We start from the raw sequence: 17070 nt of genomic DNA on the forward strand, positions 1-17070 counted from the left end.
AAGGCAGAAAGAACTCGATAAGAGAGTAATAAATTATTTTTCTCTGAAAGATTTAAGGTGTCCTGTGGTTGCTATCTCGCTGCAAGTCTTCTCTTTAAAATAAAAATCTTACATAGCATAGTTTCTATTTTAACATTGTAACTTATATTTAACACACTACTTTAAGAAAATTAATACAGCGTAACTTTCCAACATGACACATATAATATTCATTTTAATATTTGGGTGGGGTTTTTGGGTATTAGTGCAGGACCTGGGATGAAAAACGAAATGGAAAAATCTTCGTAATTCCCTCACCAGCCCAGAACATTCCACCCCTCACAGAGGAGGGGGCGGAGCTGCGCATGCGCCGGCTGAGGGCAAGCCCCGCCCCCTGCGTTTGCGCACGGCCCCCAGCGGAGCCGCTGAGGGCAAGCCCCGCCCCCTGTGTTTGCGCACGGCCCTACGGCGGAGCCGCTGAGGGCAAGCCCCGCCCCCTGTGTTTGCGCACGGCCCCCGGCGGAGCCGCTGAGGGCAAGCCCCGCCCCCTGTGTTTGCGCACGGCCCCCGGCGGAGCCCGCTGAGGGCAAGCCCCGCCCCCTGTGTTTGCGCACGGCCCCGCGGCGGAGCCGCTGAGGGCAAGCCCCGCCCCCTGCGTTTGCGCACGGCCCCCGGCGGAGCCGCTGAGGGCAAGCCCCGCCCCCTGTGTTTGCGCACGGCCCCGCGGCGGAGCCCGCTGAGGGCAAGCCCCGCCCCCTGTGTTTGCGCACGGCCCCTAGCGGAGCCGCTGAGGGCAAGCCCCGCCCCCTGTGTTTGCGCACGGCCCCCAGCGGAGCCGCTGAGGGCAAGCCCCGCCCCCTGAGTTTGCGCACGGCCCCGAGGAGGAGCCCGCTGAGGGCAAGCCCCGCCCCCTGCGTTTGCGCACGGCCCCGCGGCGGAGCCGCTGAGGGCAAGCCCCGCCCCCTGCGTTTGCGCACGGCCCCCAGCGGAGCCGCTGAGGGCAAGCCCCGCCCCCTGTGTTTGCGCACGGCCCCCGGCGGAGCCCGCTGAGGGCAAGCCCCGCCCCCTGTGTTTGCGCACGGCCCCCGGCGGAGCCGCTGAGGGCAAGCCCCGCCCCCTGTGTTTGCGCACGGCCCCTAGCGGAGCCGCTGAGGGCAAGCCCCGCCCCCTGTGTTTGCGCACGGCCCCGAGGAGGAGCCGCTGAGGGCAAGCCCCGCCCCCTGTGTTTGCGCACGGCCCCGAGGAGGAGCCGCTGAGGGCAAGCCCCGCCCCCTGCGTTTGCGCGGCGGAGCCCGCTGAGGGCGAGGGCGGGAAAAGGCTCCCTGAGGGTGAGGGTGGGCGGTTTTCTTATCTCCCTTCCTTCATCTCTTTTCTTTCGTCTCCCTTCCGTCTTCTCACATTCTCCTCCAGTTTTTCCTCGATTATCTCTCACCTCATCTCCCGAGTTTTGTTGCCCGCCGCCCCGCGCTGCTCTGCAGTGTTGTGTCTTCTGCTTTCATGCTCCTCTTGCCTCAGTTTCCCTTGAAGCCGGTGGTGGTTTCTGGGCTGAGGCTGATGGGGGGCTGCTCCTTCCTCACTCGGCCGCCTGCCGCTATTGGGGGGTTTATCAGAGGATTGCTGAGGGGAGCTCGGTGTCCTTCGTGATCCAGACCTTATTTCTAATTTGGGGAAGGTGTTTTTCTCAGACATGGGGGCATTTGTTATTCCTGAATTGAAGGGAAGGTTTGTGTGGAGTCAGGCTCAGGGCGGTGAGGGTTCTGTTTCTCCCATAATCATTTAAATTACAGATGAAAACAACTCAATTCTGGGGGTGTTTGAAATGTGAGGAGCATTTCCATAAGGTCCTTAGAAAATCCTGTAGGTTGGGCACCAGTTAGTACTGAAGAAAACTGCCTTTGGATGTTCATATTTCATAGGAATACAGATAAAAATGTTCTAATTATTGCATCCTCAGGGGAGGCCTGTGCTGCTGTGAAAATCAAGAATCTGTTACTGGGGATGACAAGAGGAGCCTTCCTGCTCAGTTTCGTGGAAACCCCAGGTTTGTTTGAGCTGGTGATTTGTTTGGAGGTGTTTGTAAATCCGGGGAATGCCCTGGAGAAGCTGGAGAGCTGCAGCCTTTTTCCTTATCCAGGTGCTAATGCAGCTGTTTCCTTGGCAGGAACAGGAGTCTCTGCAGAATGGCAACTGCTCAGAAGCAAAGGAATGCTGTGGTATGGTTTTGTTTGTAAATATTGTGTATTTCAGCGCAATAATGGGGGAGTTTTGGCTGGAACATTGCACCCAGGTGCTCTGGGATATTTCTTAATGTGAAAATAGCAGGGTAATTCAGACTTTTAATTATGAATTAAAAAAATATATATATAAAATACAGAAAATTAATGTGAATTCAGCTGAGTGCTTGGTAGAAACCATCTGTGTCCTACAAATACTGTAACACCAAGTGTAAGGAATGTGCTTAACTTTACAAATCCCATAAATTTATTGATTTCTTGCTGTGATTTTCAGAGTGCAGTTGTATTTCCCAAGAAAATAGCCACGGAGCAGCAGTCCCTGATGCTGGTGAAGAGGCTGCTGGCAGTGGCAGTGTCCTGCATCACATACCTGAGGGGAATCTTCCCTGAAAGTGCCTATGGAACCAGATACATGGATGGTAAGGGGCTGCTTCCATGATAATTTACACAAACTCTTCTCATGGAGCTGCTTTTCAAGGCATTTAGACTTTTTAATGCTTGGATGCCATTTTGTAATGGAAACTTCACATATTAATAAATTAAATGCTGTTATTGCTGCTGCTAACTCAGCATTAAAGCTAAGCTGATGCTTGTCAGTGATCTTAATTTTAGTTTCTTCATGATAAGTACTTTTAGGCAGTGAACTTTTCATTGCACTTTGTCCCAAGTAAATGTATGTGTGGGGTTTTTTTTGTTTTGTTTTTTTGAGATGTTTGCGTCAAAATTCTGCGGGAAGATAAAAACTGTCCTGGCTCTACCCAGCTGGTGAAATGGTAAGTGGATTGCAGCACACAGGTAACACTTCCTCAGCATCCGAGTGCTCCAAGGTTCCTTTGCAGACAAAGGCAAGAAGTTCTCTCTCACATCTGTGTCACACATGTAACCGTGGTGTTTTCTCAGGGCTGAGAGCACAAATCTGTTTGCAGGGTGACTCTGTTAAATAAATACTAAATATTTAACACTATGTATTCGTACACTTAGTTCCTCTGGGTGCCCAGAAATGCAAAAGTCTAAAAGTCCTTCCTCTCAGCATCTGAGTGCTCAAATGTTCTTTCCTGGCTGTTTGTAGATAAAGGCAAAAATTTCTCTCCCACATTTGTGTCACAGATGTAACCATGGTGTTTTCTCAGGACTTAGGAGAGCACAAATCTGTTTGGCAGGGTGACTCTACTTTATATTTATTAAATAAATATTAAATATTTAACACTATGTATTTGTACACTTAGTTCCTCTGGGTGCTCCTGAGCACTCAAGGGTGCCCAGAAATGCAAAAGTCTAAAAGTCCTTCCTCTCAGCATCTGAGTGCTCCAAGGTTCCTTTGCAGACAAAGGCAAAAATTTCTCTCCCACATCTGTGTTACACATGTAACCATGGTGTTTTCTCAGGACTGAGAGCACAAATCTGTTTGTAGATAAAGGCAAAAATTTCTCTCCCTCATCTGTGTCACAGATGTAACCATGGTGTTTTCTCAGGGCTGAGAGCACAAATCTGTTTGCAGGGTGACTCTGTTAAATAAATACTAAATATTTAACACTATGTATTTGTACACCTCGTTCCTCTGTGAGCACTCAAGGGTGCCCAGAAATGCAAAAGTCTCAAACCCCGTTCCTCTCTGGTTGATCAGGAGACTCAAAGCCACCATTTTGCATCTTAGATTTAAAGCTCTCACAAATTTTCTTAGAGTGGCACTGTCAGGTTTCTTGTTCAGAGGCAGAGCTGTGCCTGCCAGTGACATTCTGCCTGCCTGAGCCCTCCACAGCTGCCTGGGATTGTCACCTGGGACTGCAGCTGGTTTCTCCCTGCTCACAGCACTCTGAATTCTGTTCCAGGTGCTCTCTTTGCTCTCTAGAAACCTCTGTACCCTTATTTCCCTATTCCTGTGTTTTGTTCCCTCCACTAAGGTTCTTTTCCCTTTCCCCCCCCGGCAGTGCTGAGGGGTTTGGATTTTGGGACATTTCAGATATTCCATGTGGGGGGTGAAGCTTCACACTAGATTTACTTATCTGAAGATACTGAATGTTATAGAAATGATAGAAAATCCACCCAAAACCCAAGAGAAATGGGAGCTGCACTCAGCAAAGCTTGAGGAAACCCTGGAATTTCCTCATGGATCTTGCCTGGGTGAGGAGATGGGAGGAGCAGTGCAGTTCTCCTTCAGGCTTTTCTTCACACCAAACCCAATTTTTTTTGGTTGACTGGAAGAGAAAAAAAAATACAGGGTAAGTTTTGATTTGGGTCTTGTACAAAAAGGAAATGGCAACATCTAAATAAAGGTCATAACTCCTTTTTGCTTCAGCAGTGTTGCTGTTCAGCTGAATTCTTGATTTATGATAAAATCATGGAATGCTTTGGGCTGGAAGTGACCTTGAAGCTCACCTTTCTCCAACCCTCTGCCATGGACACCTGCAACCAGACCAAACTGCTCCCCTGATTTATCAATTCATGTGTTGGAAGGTGTTTGAAGCATTGCAAAAGTTTACTGATAAATGGTTTACCCCCAGTTTCTATTTTTAATTGATTTCCCTCCAGTTTCTATTTCTAATTATTCTTTCAAGAGCTTAGAGTGATTTGGTGTTACAAAGCTTGCATAACTGCTAATGATAGAATGATGGATAAGTGTTATTTATTGCTCTAATCAGTAAAAGCAAACACAAAAGTTTATTTTTTTTTTGGTTTGGTGAGAAACAAGTGCAAATTAGCAGTAGCTGGCCAATATTGTTTGGTTTTTGCAGGATGTTAGGATGCTATGATGCCTTGCAGAAGAAATACGTAAGTCCTCCAGTCTCCTTTCAGTTGTTTAGAAATGTTGATTTCGGTCTGCTCAGGGAGCAGCTGAGCTCAGTCAGCTGCAGTGTGGGATGCACAGGCATTTCTGCATCAAATCCTTGTAAACAGCAGCACAAAAACCAGAGATCTGGGGGTGTTTTCTTCTGCAGCTGAGTCCTCTCCTCCACAGGAGAGAAGAGGAAGAAGTTTTTCTTCCAACAGGCCTTGGTTGCCTGTGTTGGATACCAGAGCTAGAGACAGAGCAGCTTGGGCAGCACAAATGGGCAATGAAATTTATTTAATGTTCTTTTTTTTTGTTGTTTTCTCTGTTTATGTTCCTGACAGCTGAGGCAGATTGTGCTAGCAGTGAGTATCTCTGAAAGGCAGGGCTGTGTTTTTAGGGGAATTCTTTGAGGGATGTGCAGTTCTCATTCTGACTCCTCTGTTTTCTTCACAACCACAGGTCTATACCCAGACAGAAGATCCTCAGGTAAATCTGGAATATCTCCCTGATGATAATGTGGGTACAAGCAGGAACATTTAACATGAACATCTATAAAAAATGAACATTTTGGAATACCAGGTGTAAAAAGGACTGGGGTCAGTGGGAATTGCCATGTGAGGAATTCCATTTGAGTGTTCTCAGGCTGGGCCAGAACCCAAAATGCCACTGCAGAGTGAGATGTCCCATCCTGACTCTGACACCCAAACCCACTGGGTGTCACCACAAACGCTCCACGTGGGAAACATTTCCATTTTCATAACAATTGAAACTTTAATTCTGAATATTTAGTGCTAAAAACTTCAGCTGATTTTCAAAAGATTTGATCATGGTGAATCCTGGAAAAGAATCATCATTTTTATGATGTTTTAAACAGTTTTATGCATTTGTGCTGTTAATTGTTAGAGGATTAGGTAGCACATGGGAGTTGGGCTGGAGTTATTCCTTTAAAGGTTGCTAGATTAGTGAGCAGAGCTGCAGTGTTTAGGATCAGTTTAATAATTACTGGCTTTGTTTGCAGACAGTCACAGAGTGTTACCACTTCAAGTTCAAGTACACCCACAATGGGCCACTCCTGGATTTTGGCAGGTACAGCTCCATGTCCCTTGGACACACCTGAATGTCACAGCTCTGCATTTGTTAAATTCTGCACCTCCAGACTCATTTTATCAACATATTTCCTAAAATACAATTAATAATTTTGTTTAATTATGCTCATAATTTTAATATCCACTCAGGAGGTGATGCTCAGTGTCAGAGTCTGATACTGAGGATATTTGAGATATTCCATGTGGGGAGGGTGAAGCTTCACATTTCACCCTTCAAGATACTGAATGTTACATGGAATTCCTTATTTAGCAGAAATTATAGAAAATACACCCAAAAACCCAACAGAAATATAAATTGTGATAGACAACTCATGGTGGAATTCCCATTGCTGAGAGGAGCTCACTGGGCATCCCCAGCCGTGGGGCTGAAACTGGAAAAGGGCAGGTTTGGACTGGATGTACAGGGGAAATTCCTCCCTGGCACAGGTGCCCAGAGCAGCTGGGGCTGCCCCTGCATCCCTGGCAGTGCCCAAGGCCAGGCTGGACAGGCTTGGAGCCACCTGGGACAGTGGGAGGTGTCCCTGCCATGGCAGGGGTGAGATGGGATTTATGTTCCCTTCCCACCCAAATAATTGGTGACTCCATAAAGCTGCTCCAACCAACTCCTCTTCTTCAGAATTCTTTTGTTTGCTGTTCAGTTTTTTACAATTTTTAGGCCCAACCTTAGCTTCATTTCCCTTGTATCAGTCTGGCAGGTGAGGCTTTCACAAGTACCTCCTTTTCTCTTTCTTCCAGTATTTCTTTGGGTATTTAAGCACTGTGTGATGTAGGATGGAGCAGTTGGTGCCAGGTGCTGACCCCTGAACTCTCCTGGTGTCCCTGGCTCAGGGTTTGATCTCCCAAGGAGCAGAGAACATGCAGGGTTAGGAACTGCAGTTCAGTCTCAGACCTCAGGCAATAAATGTGTTTGTTAACAAACAGAGGGTGAAACTGCTCACTCTGGATCCAGACTTAGTGGAATATTTACCAACATTGCTGGATGGGATTGCCTGAGCTTGGCTGGCCCTTGGTGCTGAAGCAAACAGTGGCACTGTGGTGTTTGACCCCAGGGACACTTTTGGCCAGCTGGGAGCTGCAGCTGAGCACGTGGAGACAAGTCCAGGCTTGCAGGAGCTCTGCTGCTCCTCAGGTTTCCCTCTGTGGAGAAGCTTGAAGGTGATGGGGAAGGAAAGGAGTTGGTTTGGATCCAGAGCTTTGTTCTGGCCTCTGAACCCAGCACCAGCTCCAGCAGAACTCCTGAACCCCGTGGGTGCTGCTCCTTTTAACCCCAGGGAGAGGGGCAGGGAGCCACCAACCAGGTACAAGGGACAGAGGACACCTGGGTGGCCCAGTGTCCCCCCTGGGGGAAAGGACATCCTTTGAATCTGCCCTTCTGGAGTTCCAGGATTGAGGTGATCAGGGTGATGGGGAAGGAAAGGAGTCGGTTCTGATGGAGGGTTTGGATCCAACAGAACTCTCCAAACCACGTGGGTGCTGCTCCTTTTAACCCCAGGTAGAAGGAAGCCACCAGCCAGGTACAAGGGACAGAGGACACCTGGGTGGCCCAGTGTCCCCCCGGGGGTAGAGGACATCCTTTGAATCTGCCCTTCTGGATTAAGGTGATGGGAAAGGAAAGGAGTTGGTTCTGATGGAGGGTTTGGATCCAGAGCTTTGTTCTGAACCCAGCACCAGCTCCAGCAGAACTCCTGAACCACGTGGGTGCTGCTCCTTTTAACCCCAGGGAGAGGGGAGGGAGCCACCAACCAGGTACAAGGGACAAAGACACCTGGGTGGCCCAGTGTCCCCCCTGGGGGAAAGGACATCCTTTGAATCTGCCCTTCTGGAGTTCCAGGATTGAGGTGATCAAGGTGATGGGGAAGGAAAGGAGTTGGTTCTGCTGGAGGGTTTGGATCCAGCAGAACTCCCCAAACCACGTGGGTGCTGCTCCTTTTAACCCCAGGGAGAGGGGTAGGGAGCCACCAAGCAGGTACAAGGGACAAAGGACACCTGGGTGGCCCAGTGTCCCCCCGGGTTTGAATCTGCCAGTCACTGCAGGCCCTTCTGGAATTGCAGGACTGACAGACAGTGCTGGGAGGGGAAAGGAGAGGTGACTGCCACACCTGGCAGGGACACGAGGTTCTGAGGTAAACCCTGAAACCAGAACGCACCAAAACCATGTGGCTGCTGTGTTTTTTTAGCAAGGACAAGAAGTCAGAGTGCCCCATCAGCTGTGCAGACACCAAGAAGGCCAGCATCCTCCTGATCCGCAAGATCTTCATCCTGATGCAGAACCTGAGCCCCCTGCCCACCGACGTCTGCCTCACCATGAAACTCCTCTACTATGATGAGGGTATGGCACCTGAGATTGTCTGAAAAAAATCCCTTTCGGCCAGGATTTCTTCTCCTGGCAAGATGAGAAGCCTCAGCTTCTCCATGGTTTGCTCCTCTGGAGATTGTTTATCTAAACTTGTGAATTTTTAATTAAGGCCAATCCCATCCAACTGTTTCAGACTCTGAGTCAGTCACGGGTTTTTATTATTCATTCTTTTCTAGCCTTGTGATGTCTCTTTCCCTTTTTTTAGTATAGTTTTAGGATATCATTTAATATAATAATATCATTTCATATAATATTTAATATAATATTTCATATAATATCATTTCATATAATAAATATCATTTCATATAACTTCATATAACATAATAATAAATCAGCCTTCTGAGAACATGGGAGTCAAATTCTCATCTCTCCCCTCATCCTGGGCACCTCACACCACCACAGGGTCCACTGCCATGGCACCCTGCTGGATCAGGCTCTGCAAAACGAGCCAAAAAAGGGCATTTTGGCATTTTTCAGTGGTTGCTGGGATGTGTTAAATGAGGTTGTTTCATGTGTGGCTGTTTCTCAGGACAGGTTGCAGCCCAAGGGGAGGGGATGTGGTGTCACTGCAGGAACACAATCCTGGCACTGACTTCACTGCATTTGCCTGGGTTTGGAAATGTGTGGAGTTTGCCAGAGTGCCTGGTGCCTGCCCAAAGAGCTGGCTCTGCTTTCTGAGTGTGTTGCTGCCTCACAGTGACAAATCAGAGCTTCTCTTTTCTCTCTGTACCTCCACCCTCTTCCAGAGAGCTTTAACAGGGCCCTGCCTGTTGTCTTTATTAACTCCAACTGAACCTTGGTTACTCCTCTCCCCACACAGATTTTTGCAGTAACTCTCTGTATTTAAAGGACAAAAGAGTTAAAATCAGTTCTGAAGAGCATTTTCATTCTGATCCATTGACTTTCTCTGCAGTGACACCCCCTGATTACCAACCCCCAGGTTTCAGGGAGGCCCAGGACGAGGGGCTGCTGTTCAGGGAGGAGCCCATGTACCTGAACGTGGGGGAAGTGCCAACTCCTTTCCACCTGCTGAAACTGAAAATCACCACGGAGAAACAGCGCATGGAGAGCCTTGATCAGAGCATCCTCAAGGGAGGAGAGGCTGCTGAGCCTCTGTGTGGGGAGAGCAGAGCTGAGCCCCAGGAGGACAGCCACGACATCAATGTAAGAACACAGAATTAATTTGGGTGGCTTTTGCCATTTTTTGGGCTGTATCATCTAGAAAAAGTCCATTATTATTTCACTATGTGTAACCCTCTCTATTTTCAGACATGGTCAAGCAGGACAATCTGTCATAAATTCATTTTTTTCCTTAATTTTCTCCAGTTTGCAGACATGGTCAAGCAGGACAATCTGTCATAAATTCTTTTTTTCCTTAATTTTCTCCAGTTTGCAGACATGGTCAAGCAGGACAATCTGTCATAAATTCATTTTTTCCCTTCATTTTACTGCTCCAGTTTGCGGACATGGTCAAGCAGGAAAATCTATCATAAATTCATTTTTCCCTTCATTTTACTGCTCCAATTTGCAGACATGGTCAAGCAGGACAATCTGTCATAAATTCATTTTTTTCCTTAATTTTCTCCAGTTTGCAGACATGGTCAAGCAGGACAATCTGTCATAAATTCATTTTTCCCTTCATTTTACTGCTCCGGTTTGCAGCAAGGGACAGCTGATGCCATGGGGACAGTGCCATGTGTCCCAGCACAGGGCACAGATGGACCCTCCTCCTCCATGGCACAATTATTTCAGTTTATTCCACCCCAAATCCATCTCCAAAGTGTGTCCTGGGTCAGGTGGGTAGGAACTCCTTCCCTGTGTGTGCCCTCAGTGACACAGCTGTCCCTGCTCTAGGAGGAGCCTGTCCTGCACAGTGAGGTGGAGGATCGGAGTCATGGCAAGATTTCAGGAGCTCAAGGTAAGACTTGTGGATATTAGAACTTTATATTGTCATTTTTATAGCATAATCTCAATTATATCTATCATTTTAAGTGATAAAAATATTATATATCAAATCTATATTATATTGTATTATATTTATTATCTTATATATTTGTTATATTTATTACATATTATATTATATTACATTATATTATATTATATTATATTATATATATTATATTATATTATATTATATTATATTATATTATATTATATTATATTATATTATATTATATTATATTATATTATATTATATTATATTATATTATATTATATTATATTATATTATATTTTTCTATTATGTATATATTTCTATTCTATTATGTATTATATTTCTATTCTATGTCTATTCTATTCTATGTCTATTCTATTCTATGTCTATTCTATTCTATTTCTATTCTATTCTATTCTATTTCTATTTTATTATATTATATTCTTATTATATTTTATATTTTTATTATATTTTATATTTTCATTATATTTATTAAATTATATATTTTTATTATATTTGGTACATATTTCATATTATATAATGTTTTGTATATTATAATGTATTAAATATACATTATAATATATTAGGTAAATATTTTATATTCTATATTATATATATTCTATATATAATATTTTCTATTTTCTATTATATCTTATATATTTTATACTTTATATTTTTTAGATTTTAGATTTTCTTTTATTTTATATATTTGATATTATATTTTGTCTTTTATAATTTATATTATATATTATATGTTTTATATTATATATTATATATTTATATATACTATGAATATATATATATTATATATTTATATATAATATGAATATATAATATATTATATATTAAATATCTTATCCTTTATATTTTATATATTTTATCCTTTATACTTTATATTTTATATATTTTATCCTTTTTATTTTATATTATATATTTTATCCTATTTATATTGTATTGTATTATATTGTATTATATTATATTATATTAGGTACATATTTTATATTCTATATTATATATTCTATATATAATAATTTCTATATTATATTATATTATATATATTATATATTTTACACTTTATATTTTATAGATTTTAGATTTTAAATTTTATTTTATATTATAAACTATATATTTTATAATATATTATTTATAATATGTTATCTATTTTATACTTTATACTTTATATTTTATATATTTTTTCCTTTATATTTTATATGATATTATGTATCATATGATATTATGTATTTTATTATATTATATATTATATTTTTCAAGCCCCTCATTTTTCTCTTTTCATTCTTTCCTTCTCATATCTGCCTGTGCCTTCATTTTCTGTCAGGGCTCCATTCTGTGAAGCACTTGGTGAACAAATGTTAACAAGTGAATTCATGATTAACACATTTTCATCTTCCTGTTCAAAATTGAAGAATCACCAAAGTTCCAAAACCATGCCAAAAAATCCAGACCAATTTCTTCTCCTGGGGTGTTGGCAGATGTTTCATTTACAGGGAAACCCATTTGGCAGCCTGGAATCCTTCTGTTGTTTCCACAGCTGGTGCTGGGTCACCCATTCACCGTTCTGCAGCCTGGAAAAACAGCAAGAATTAGAAACAGGAATTAGAAACAGGAATTGGAAACAAGAATTGGAAACAAGAATTAGAAACAGGAATTAGAAACAGGAATTGGAAACAAGAATTGGAAACAAGAATTAGAAACAGGAATTAGAAACAGGAATTGGAAACAAGAATTGGAAACAGAATTAGAAACAAGAATTGGAAACAGGAATTAGAAACAGGAATTAGAAACAAGAATTGGAAACAAGAATTAGAAACAGGAATTAGAAACAGGAATTAGAAACAGAATTGGAAACAAGAGTTAGAAACAAGAATTAGAAACAAGACTTGGAAACAAGAATTAGAAACAAGAATTAGAAACAAGAGTTAGAAACAGGAATTAGAAACAAGAATTAGAAACAAGAGTTAGAAACAAGAGTTAGAAACAGGAATTAGAAACAAGAATTAGAAACAAGAATTAGAAACAGGAATTAGAAACAAGAATTGGAAACAAGAATTGGAAACAAGAATTAGAAACAAGAATTAGAAACAAGAATTAGAAACAAGAATTAGAAACAGGAATTGGAAACAAGAATTGGAAACAAGAATTAGAAACAAGAATTAGAAACAAGAATTAGAAACAAGAGTTAGAAACAGGAATTAGAAACAGGAATTAGAAACAAGAATTGGAAACAAGAATTGGAAACAAGAATTGGAAACAAGAATTGGAAACAAGAATTAGAAACAAGAATTAGAAACAAGAATTAGAAACAAGAATTAGCAAGAAATCCCTGCCTGGAGCTGCTGTTCCCCCCTGAGGTTCTGCTCTGCACCTGGGATTGCTCTGGGTGGGGCTGCCAGGGCACAGCTGGCCCAGAGTGGCCTTTTCCCTGTCCTGCAGCACAAAAAAACCTCCTGAGGCTTCCCTTGAGTGAAATCTTCCAGCAGGGCAGTGTGAGAGGGATCAAACTCTCTCCTCAGAGATCCTCTGGGTGAGCTGGGCTTGGCAGAGGACGTGGCTGAAGTAAAGAATAAATTCAAAGCTTGGTGGAGTTAAGGATGTGCTCTGTTGCCAGCAGTTCTTGGAGCTGAGCTGGTGGTGTTTGCTCTGGATTGTTGGTTTGTTCACACCTTTATTTAACTCTCCAACTCTTTTCCTTCTTTTAGAGAAGAATTCAGCTGGTGAAGAGGAAGCTGGAGGGATCCAGACTCCCCCCCATGTTTCTAATCCTCAGGTAGGAACACTCTGCCCTGTCCTCTTCAGCTTCTCCTGGGGCAGCTCCTTCCTCCTCTGAGTGATTCCTGGGTAATTGCTGAACCCTCATTTCCCACAGCAACAAAATTCCTTCCCATTTCCCTTCCTGGAAATGAAAATTTAGAGTTTTGGAAATATTACCCAAATAGTTTTGGAAAACAGAAATTTCCTTCTGTTTTCCAAAATTATTCTACAGCACTGACAAAAGGCTGTTCCTCTGAAATGCAGCTCTCAAAACCAAACAAATCCTGGAGCTGTTTCTGAGTGAAAATGGGAAATGTCATTTCCATTTTAATAAACTGCCTAATGGGAATTCCCACTGCTAATTCTGACCAACCAAAGCTTGTTTAAAAGTTGATTTAAAACTTAAAAATTCAGGTTCTATTCCCTGCATGTAGAAATTGGTGGCATTTATACATGGAGGACTGCTTCACACAGATCCTTAAATTTTTTTAAACCAGGATAGCTGTAGGTAAGTGGATAAAACCAGGATGTTCTTCTCTCTGCAGGGCCCTGCAGCACACCCAGCTATAAAAGCTGTGATTCCCAGGGCTTATCACCAATTAAAAACCTCTTATTTCAGTTTGAACTCGAGCACTGGGCCCTGCTGGGTGTCTCCAGTGGGAATTTTTTCTATTTTCTGATTTCAGGTTGATCATTTGACCCGTAAAACATCTGAGCTGATCGTGTCAGAGAGCAGGACAAGAAGTGGAAAGATATTCCAAAGCTGCATTGTTAGTATCCATTTTTCTTTAGTTCTCATCATTTTTGTTGCCAACAGTGAATAAAACTCAGATCTTGAATGCATTTGCTGCTGACAGAATGAAATTCTCATCACTTCCTCAATTCCAACACAGAAAGAATTCTGTCCCAAGGAGCTGGAAGCTGATTTGATGCAGGTTGAGAAAAGTTCCTTGGTTTTAGTTGATATTTAGCCAAATTTCCTGCTGGTTTGGAGTTTGGGCCAGAGATCCCCAGCACAGCTCCCCCAGTGCTTCCACTGGGCCAGAATGAAAACCTCACCTCTGTGACTCCTTCATTCCACAAAAAATCCTTTTTTTTACTTAAATCAGATCAGTCTGGCAGACTTGTGGGGACCCAAATCCTTCCCACCTGGCACAGCTGGAGCAGATGTTGTGTCCAGGCTGGAATTTGACCTTTGGGCCCCACGTTTGTGCTGCTCCTTCACTGGCTGAGCTTGGCAGCTGCAGCTCTGGGAGCTTTTGGGGACCTTCACCAGCAATTTGGAATCTTGGGAATGCTGAGGGAGAGGCAGATCCTTCTCCAAAACCTCTGGGGTGGATTTTTCTCTCTTCTCTGTGAGGGTGGGGAGAGGCTGGGATGGAATTCCCAGAAAAGCTGTGGCTGGAAGTGTCCCAGGCCAGCTTGGGGCACCCTGGGACAGTGCAAGGTGGCCCTGCCCATGGCAGGGGTGGCACTGGATGAGCTCTGAGGTCCCTCCCTGCTTCCAACCAGTCACACTCAGTGCTTTTTCTTACTCAGTGATGTGACAAAAATAAAAAAGAGAAGGTTGCTCTCTTTGCTCACCATCCCTGGGTATTTTTCAAAGAGATTTGACTGAACTTAGTAATAAATTTATTAAAGAAAACACAATTGCTTTAAATAACCCAAAGGACAGGGGAGCTAAAGTTCATTGTCATCTTTTCCTGGGACAGTCAGAAGCAGCAGGACTGAGCCCTCAGGGGTTGTTGGGTGCTGAGCAGCCTCTGCAGAGCTGGAATCATGGAATGGTTTGGATGAAGGGACCTTAAAGCCTGGGCAGGGTCACCTTCCACCATCCCAGGGTGCTCCCAGCCCCACCCAGCCTGGCCTTGGACACTTCCATGGCATCATCTGTGCCAGGGGAGGATTTCTCCCAGATCTGCAGCCTCCATTTCCCCTCTTTCCATCTGAACCCTCCACTCCCTGTCCTGTGCTGCAGTTCCTGGGATGAAAACATCCCAGCCTTCCTCAGGGGGCCAGTTCTGCCAGGAACCAGCATCCAGCTGTTCCTGCAGGCCCAGCACATCTGGACAAGGACTGGGGTCAGCCTCTGGCTGTGTCACACCTCTGGCCTGGAATTCCACTCTTGCTTTTCCTTGGCAGGTGCACCAGGCTGAGCTCTCCTCCAGCCAGGACGTGCTGCCCAAGAGGAGGAAGCTCAGCGAGCCCAAGGAGCAGTTTTAGTTGCCCAAGGAGCAGTTTTAGTTGCCCAAGGGATGAAGCCCAGCAAGCCAAAAGAGCAGTTTTAGTTGCCCAGAGGAGCAGTTTTAGTTGCCCAAAGGATGAAGCTCAGCAAGCACAAGGAGCAGTTTGAGTTGCCCAAGGAGCAGTTTGAGTTGCCCAAGGAGCAGTTTAGTTGCCCAAGGAGCAGTTTTAGTTGCCCAAGGAGCAGTTTGAGTTGCCCAAGGAGCAGTTTGAGTTGCCCAAAGGAGCAGTTTGAGTTGCCCAAAGGAGCAGTTTGAGTTGCCCAAGGAGCAGTTTGAGTTGCCCAAGGAGCAGTTTGAGTTGCCCAAGGAGCAGTTTGACTTGCCCAAGGAGCAGTTTGAGTTGCCCAAAGGAGCAGTTTGAGTTGCCCAAGGAGCAGTTTGAGTTGCCCAAAGGAGCAGTTTGAGTTGCCCAAGGAGCAGTTTAAGTTGCCCAAGGAGCAGTTTGAGTTGCCCAAGGAGCAGTTTGAGTTGCCCAAGGGATGAAGCCCAGCAAGCCCAAGGAGCAGTTTTAGTTGCCCAAGGATGAAGCTGAGCAAGCCCAAGGAGCAGTTCTGGTTGCCCAAAAGGAGACAGCTCAGCAAGCACAAGGAGCAGTTTGAGTTGCCCAAGGAGCAGTTTGAGTTGCCCAAGGAGCAGTTTTAGTTGCCCAAGGAGCAGTTTAGTTGCCCAAGGAGCAGTTTAGTTGCCCATCTCCTGCTGTCCCAGGTTCTTCACTCCTGTTTGGTTGTTCACTGTTGGGTTGAAGGATCTCTCCTGCTCCATTAGCACTTCCATGGGAGGTGTTTGAAGTCAGGAAGGCCCAGCTGGAGAATTCCCAACTTATTTTGTGCAGGGCCAGAAATCCTTGGATTTTGGGGGTTTGTGGGTTGGCTCCAGGTCCTGGTGGTGATGGAGGGAATTCATCCCCCAGCCCAAGGTTTCACCAGTGCCTCTGAGCTCTGGTTCTGAGCTGAGGACCTGCCTGCCCCAAACCTCTCCAGTTTTGGGGTGATTTCCAGAGCTTTCCAGAGGGCTGGGCTGTCACTTTGAGGCTCTTACAGTTTTTGGAGTTACAGTTTTTGCTTTTCCTGCCGGAGTTGGATGCTTTGCATTTCTTCCAGACCAGAAGCACCATCCTCAGGTGAAGAACAAACCCTCTTCATGCCTTGAATTCCAGGCTCCCTGCCAGAACGCAGGAATTTCGGTATCCGTGCCTCTTCAGCACCGGGAGAGCCGGAACGATTCATGGCCGGGGGGACACACGGTACCGAGCCCTCCTGCCACCCCGAACCGTTCGTGTCGGGGAACGGGAGTGACCCTGCCGGCACAGCTGGACGGTCCTTGGCGGGTTTGACTTTTAAATTAACAATGTCCGTTCCTCGTCGGTCATTTATTAAAGGGTGTTTAGCTCTGAGCAACGTGTTCCGTTACCGGCGGGGCGGGACACGGGAATGGGACACGGGAATGGGATGGGACATGGGAATGGGACATGGGAATGGGACATGGGAATGGGACACGGGGATGGGACACGGGAATGGGACACAGGAATGGGACACGGGGATGGGACACGGGAATGGGACACGGGAATGGGATGGGACATGGGAATGGGATGGGACACGGGAATGGGATGGGATACGGGAATGGGATGGGACACGGGAATGGGATATGGGAATGGGACACACAGGAATGGGACACGGG

At 44.8% G+C, this 17070-nt stretch overlaps 1 protein-coding gene across 32 annotated transcripts; it reads left to right on the forward strand.

Annotated features, from left to right (window-relative positions):
- Window positions 1-1216: 1216 nt before the first annotated feature.
- On the forward strand, window positions 1217-16786 carry HORMAD1 (HORMA domain containing 1). Of its 32 annotated transcripts, none has more exons than XR_007780040.1 (17): window positions 1217-1307; window positions 1934-2020; window positions 2141-2192; window positions 2488-2632; window positions 2923-2986; window positions 4946-4982; window positions 5325-5345; window positions 5443-5469; window positions 6002-6069; window positions 8267-8418; window positions 9359-9609; window positions 10300-10363; window positions 13096-13163; window positions 13834-13917; window positions 15290-15690; window positions 15756-15839; window positions 16056-16786. XR_007780040.1 is itself a non-coding variant. In XM_050984902.1 (17 exons), the coding sequence occupies exons 3-17, from the start codon at window positions 2160-2162 to the stop codon at window positions 16053-16055; spliced, it is 1155 nt and encodes a 384-aa protein (XP_050840859.1). In that variant the 5' UTR covers window positions 1217-1307; window positions 1934-2020; window positions 2141-2159; the 3' UTR covers window positions 16056-16786. The 32 variants fall into 32 exon arrangements, 11 of the variants coding, with proteins under 11 accessions (XP_050840859.1, XP_050840861.1, XP_050840866.1 ...); XR_007780043.1 differs by lacking the exon at window positions 15756-15839 and having other exon boundaries at window positions 15290-15583; window positions 15650-15684; window positions 16030-16786; XR_007780047.1 differs by lacking the exon at window positions 15756-15839 and having other exon boundaries at window positions 15290-15515; window positions 15558-15598; window positions 16030-16786.
- The last annotated feature ends 284 nt before the right edge of the window (window positions 16787-17070 follow it).

Source organism: Serinus canaria, chromosome 25, assembly GCF_022539315.1.
Source record: "Serinus canaria isolate serCan28SL12 chromosome 25, serCan2020, whole genome shotgun sequence".
Classification (NCBI taxonomy): domain Eukaryota; kingdom Metazoa; phylum Chordata; class Aves; order Passeriformes; family Fringillidae; genus Serinus; species Serinus canaria.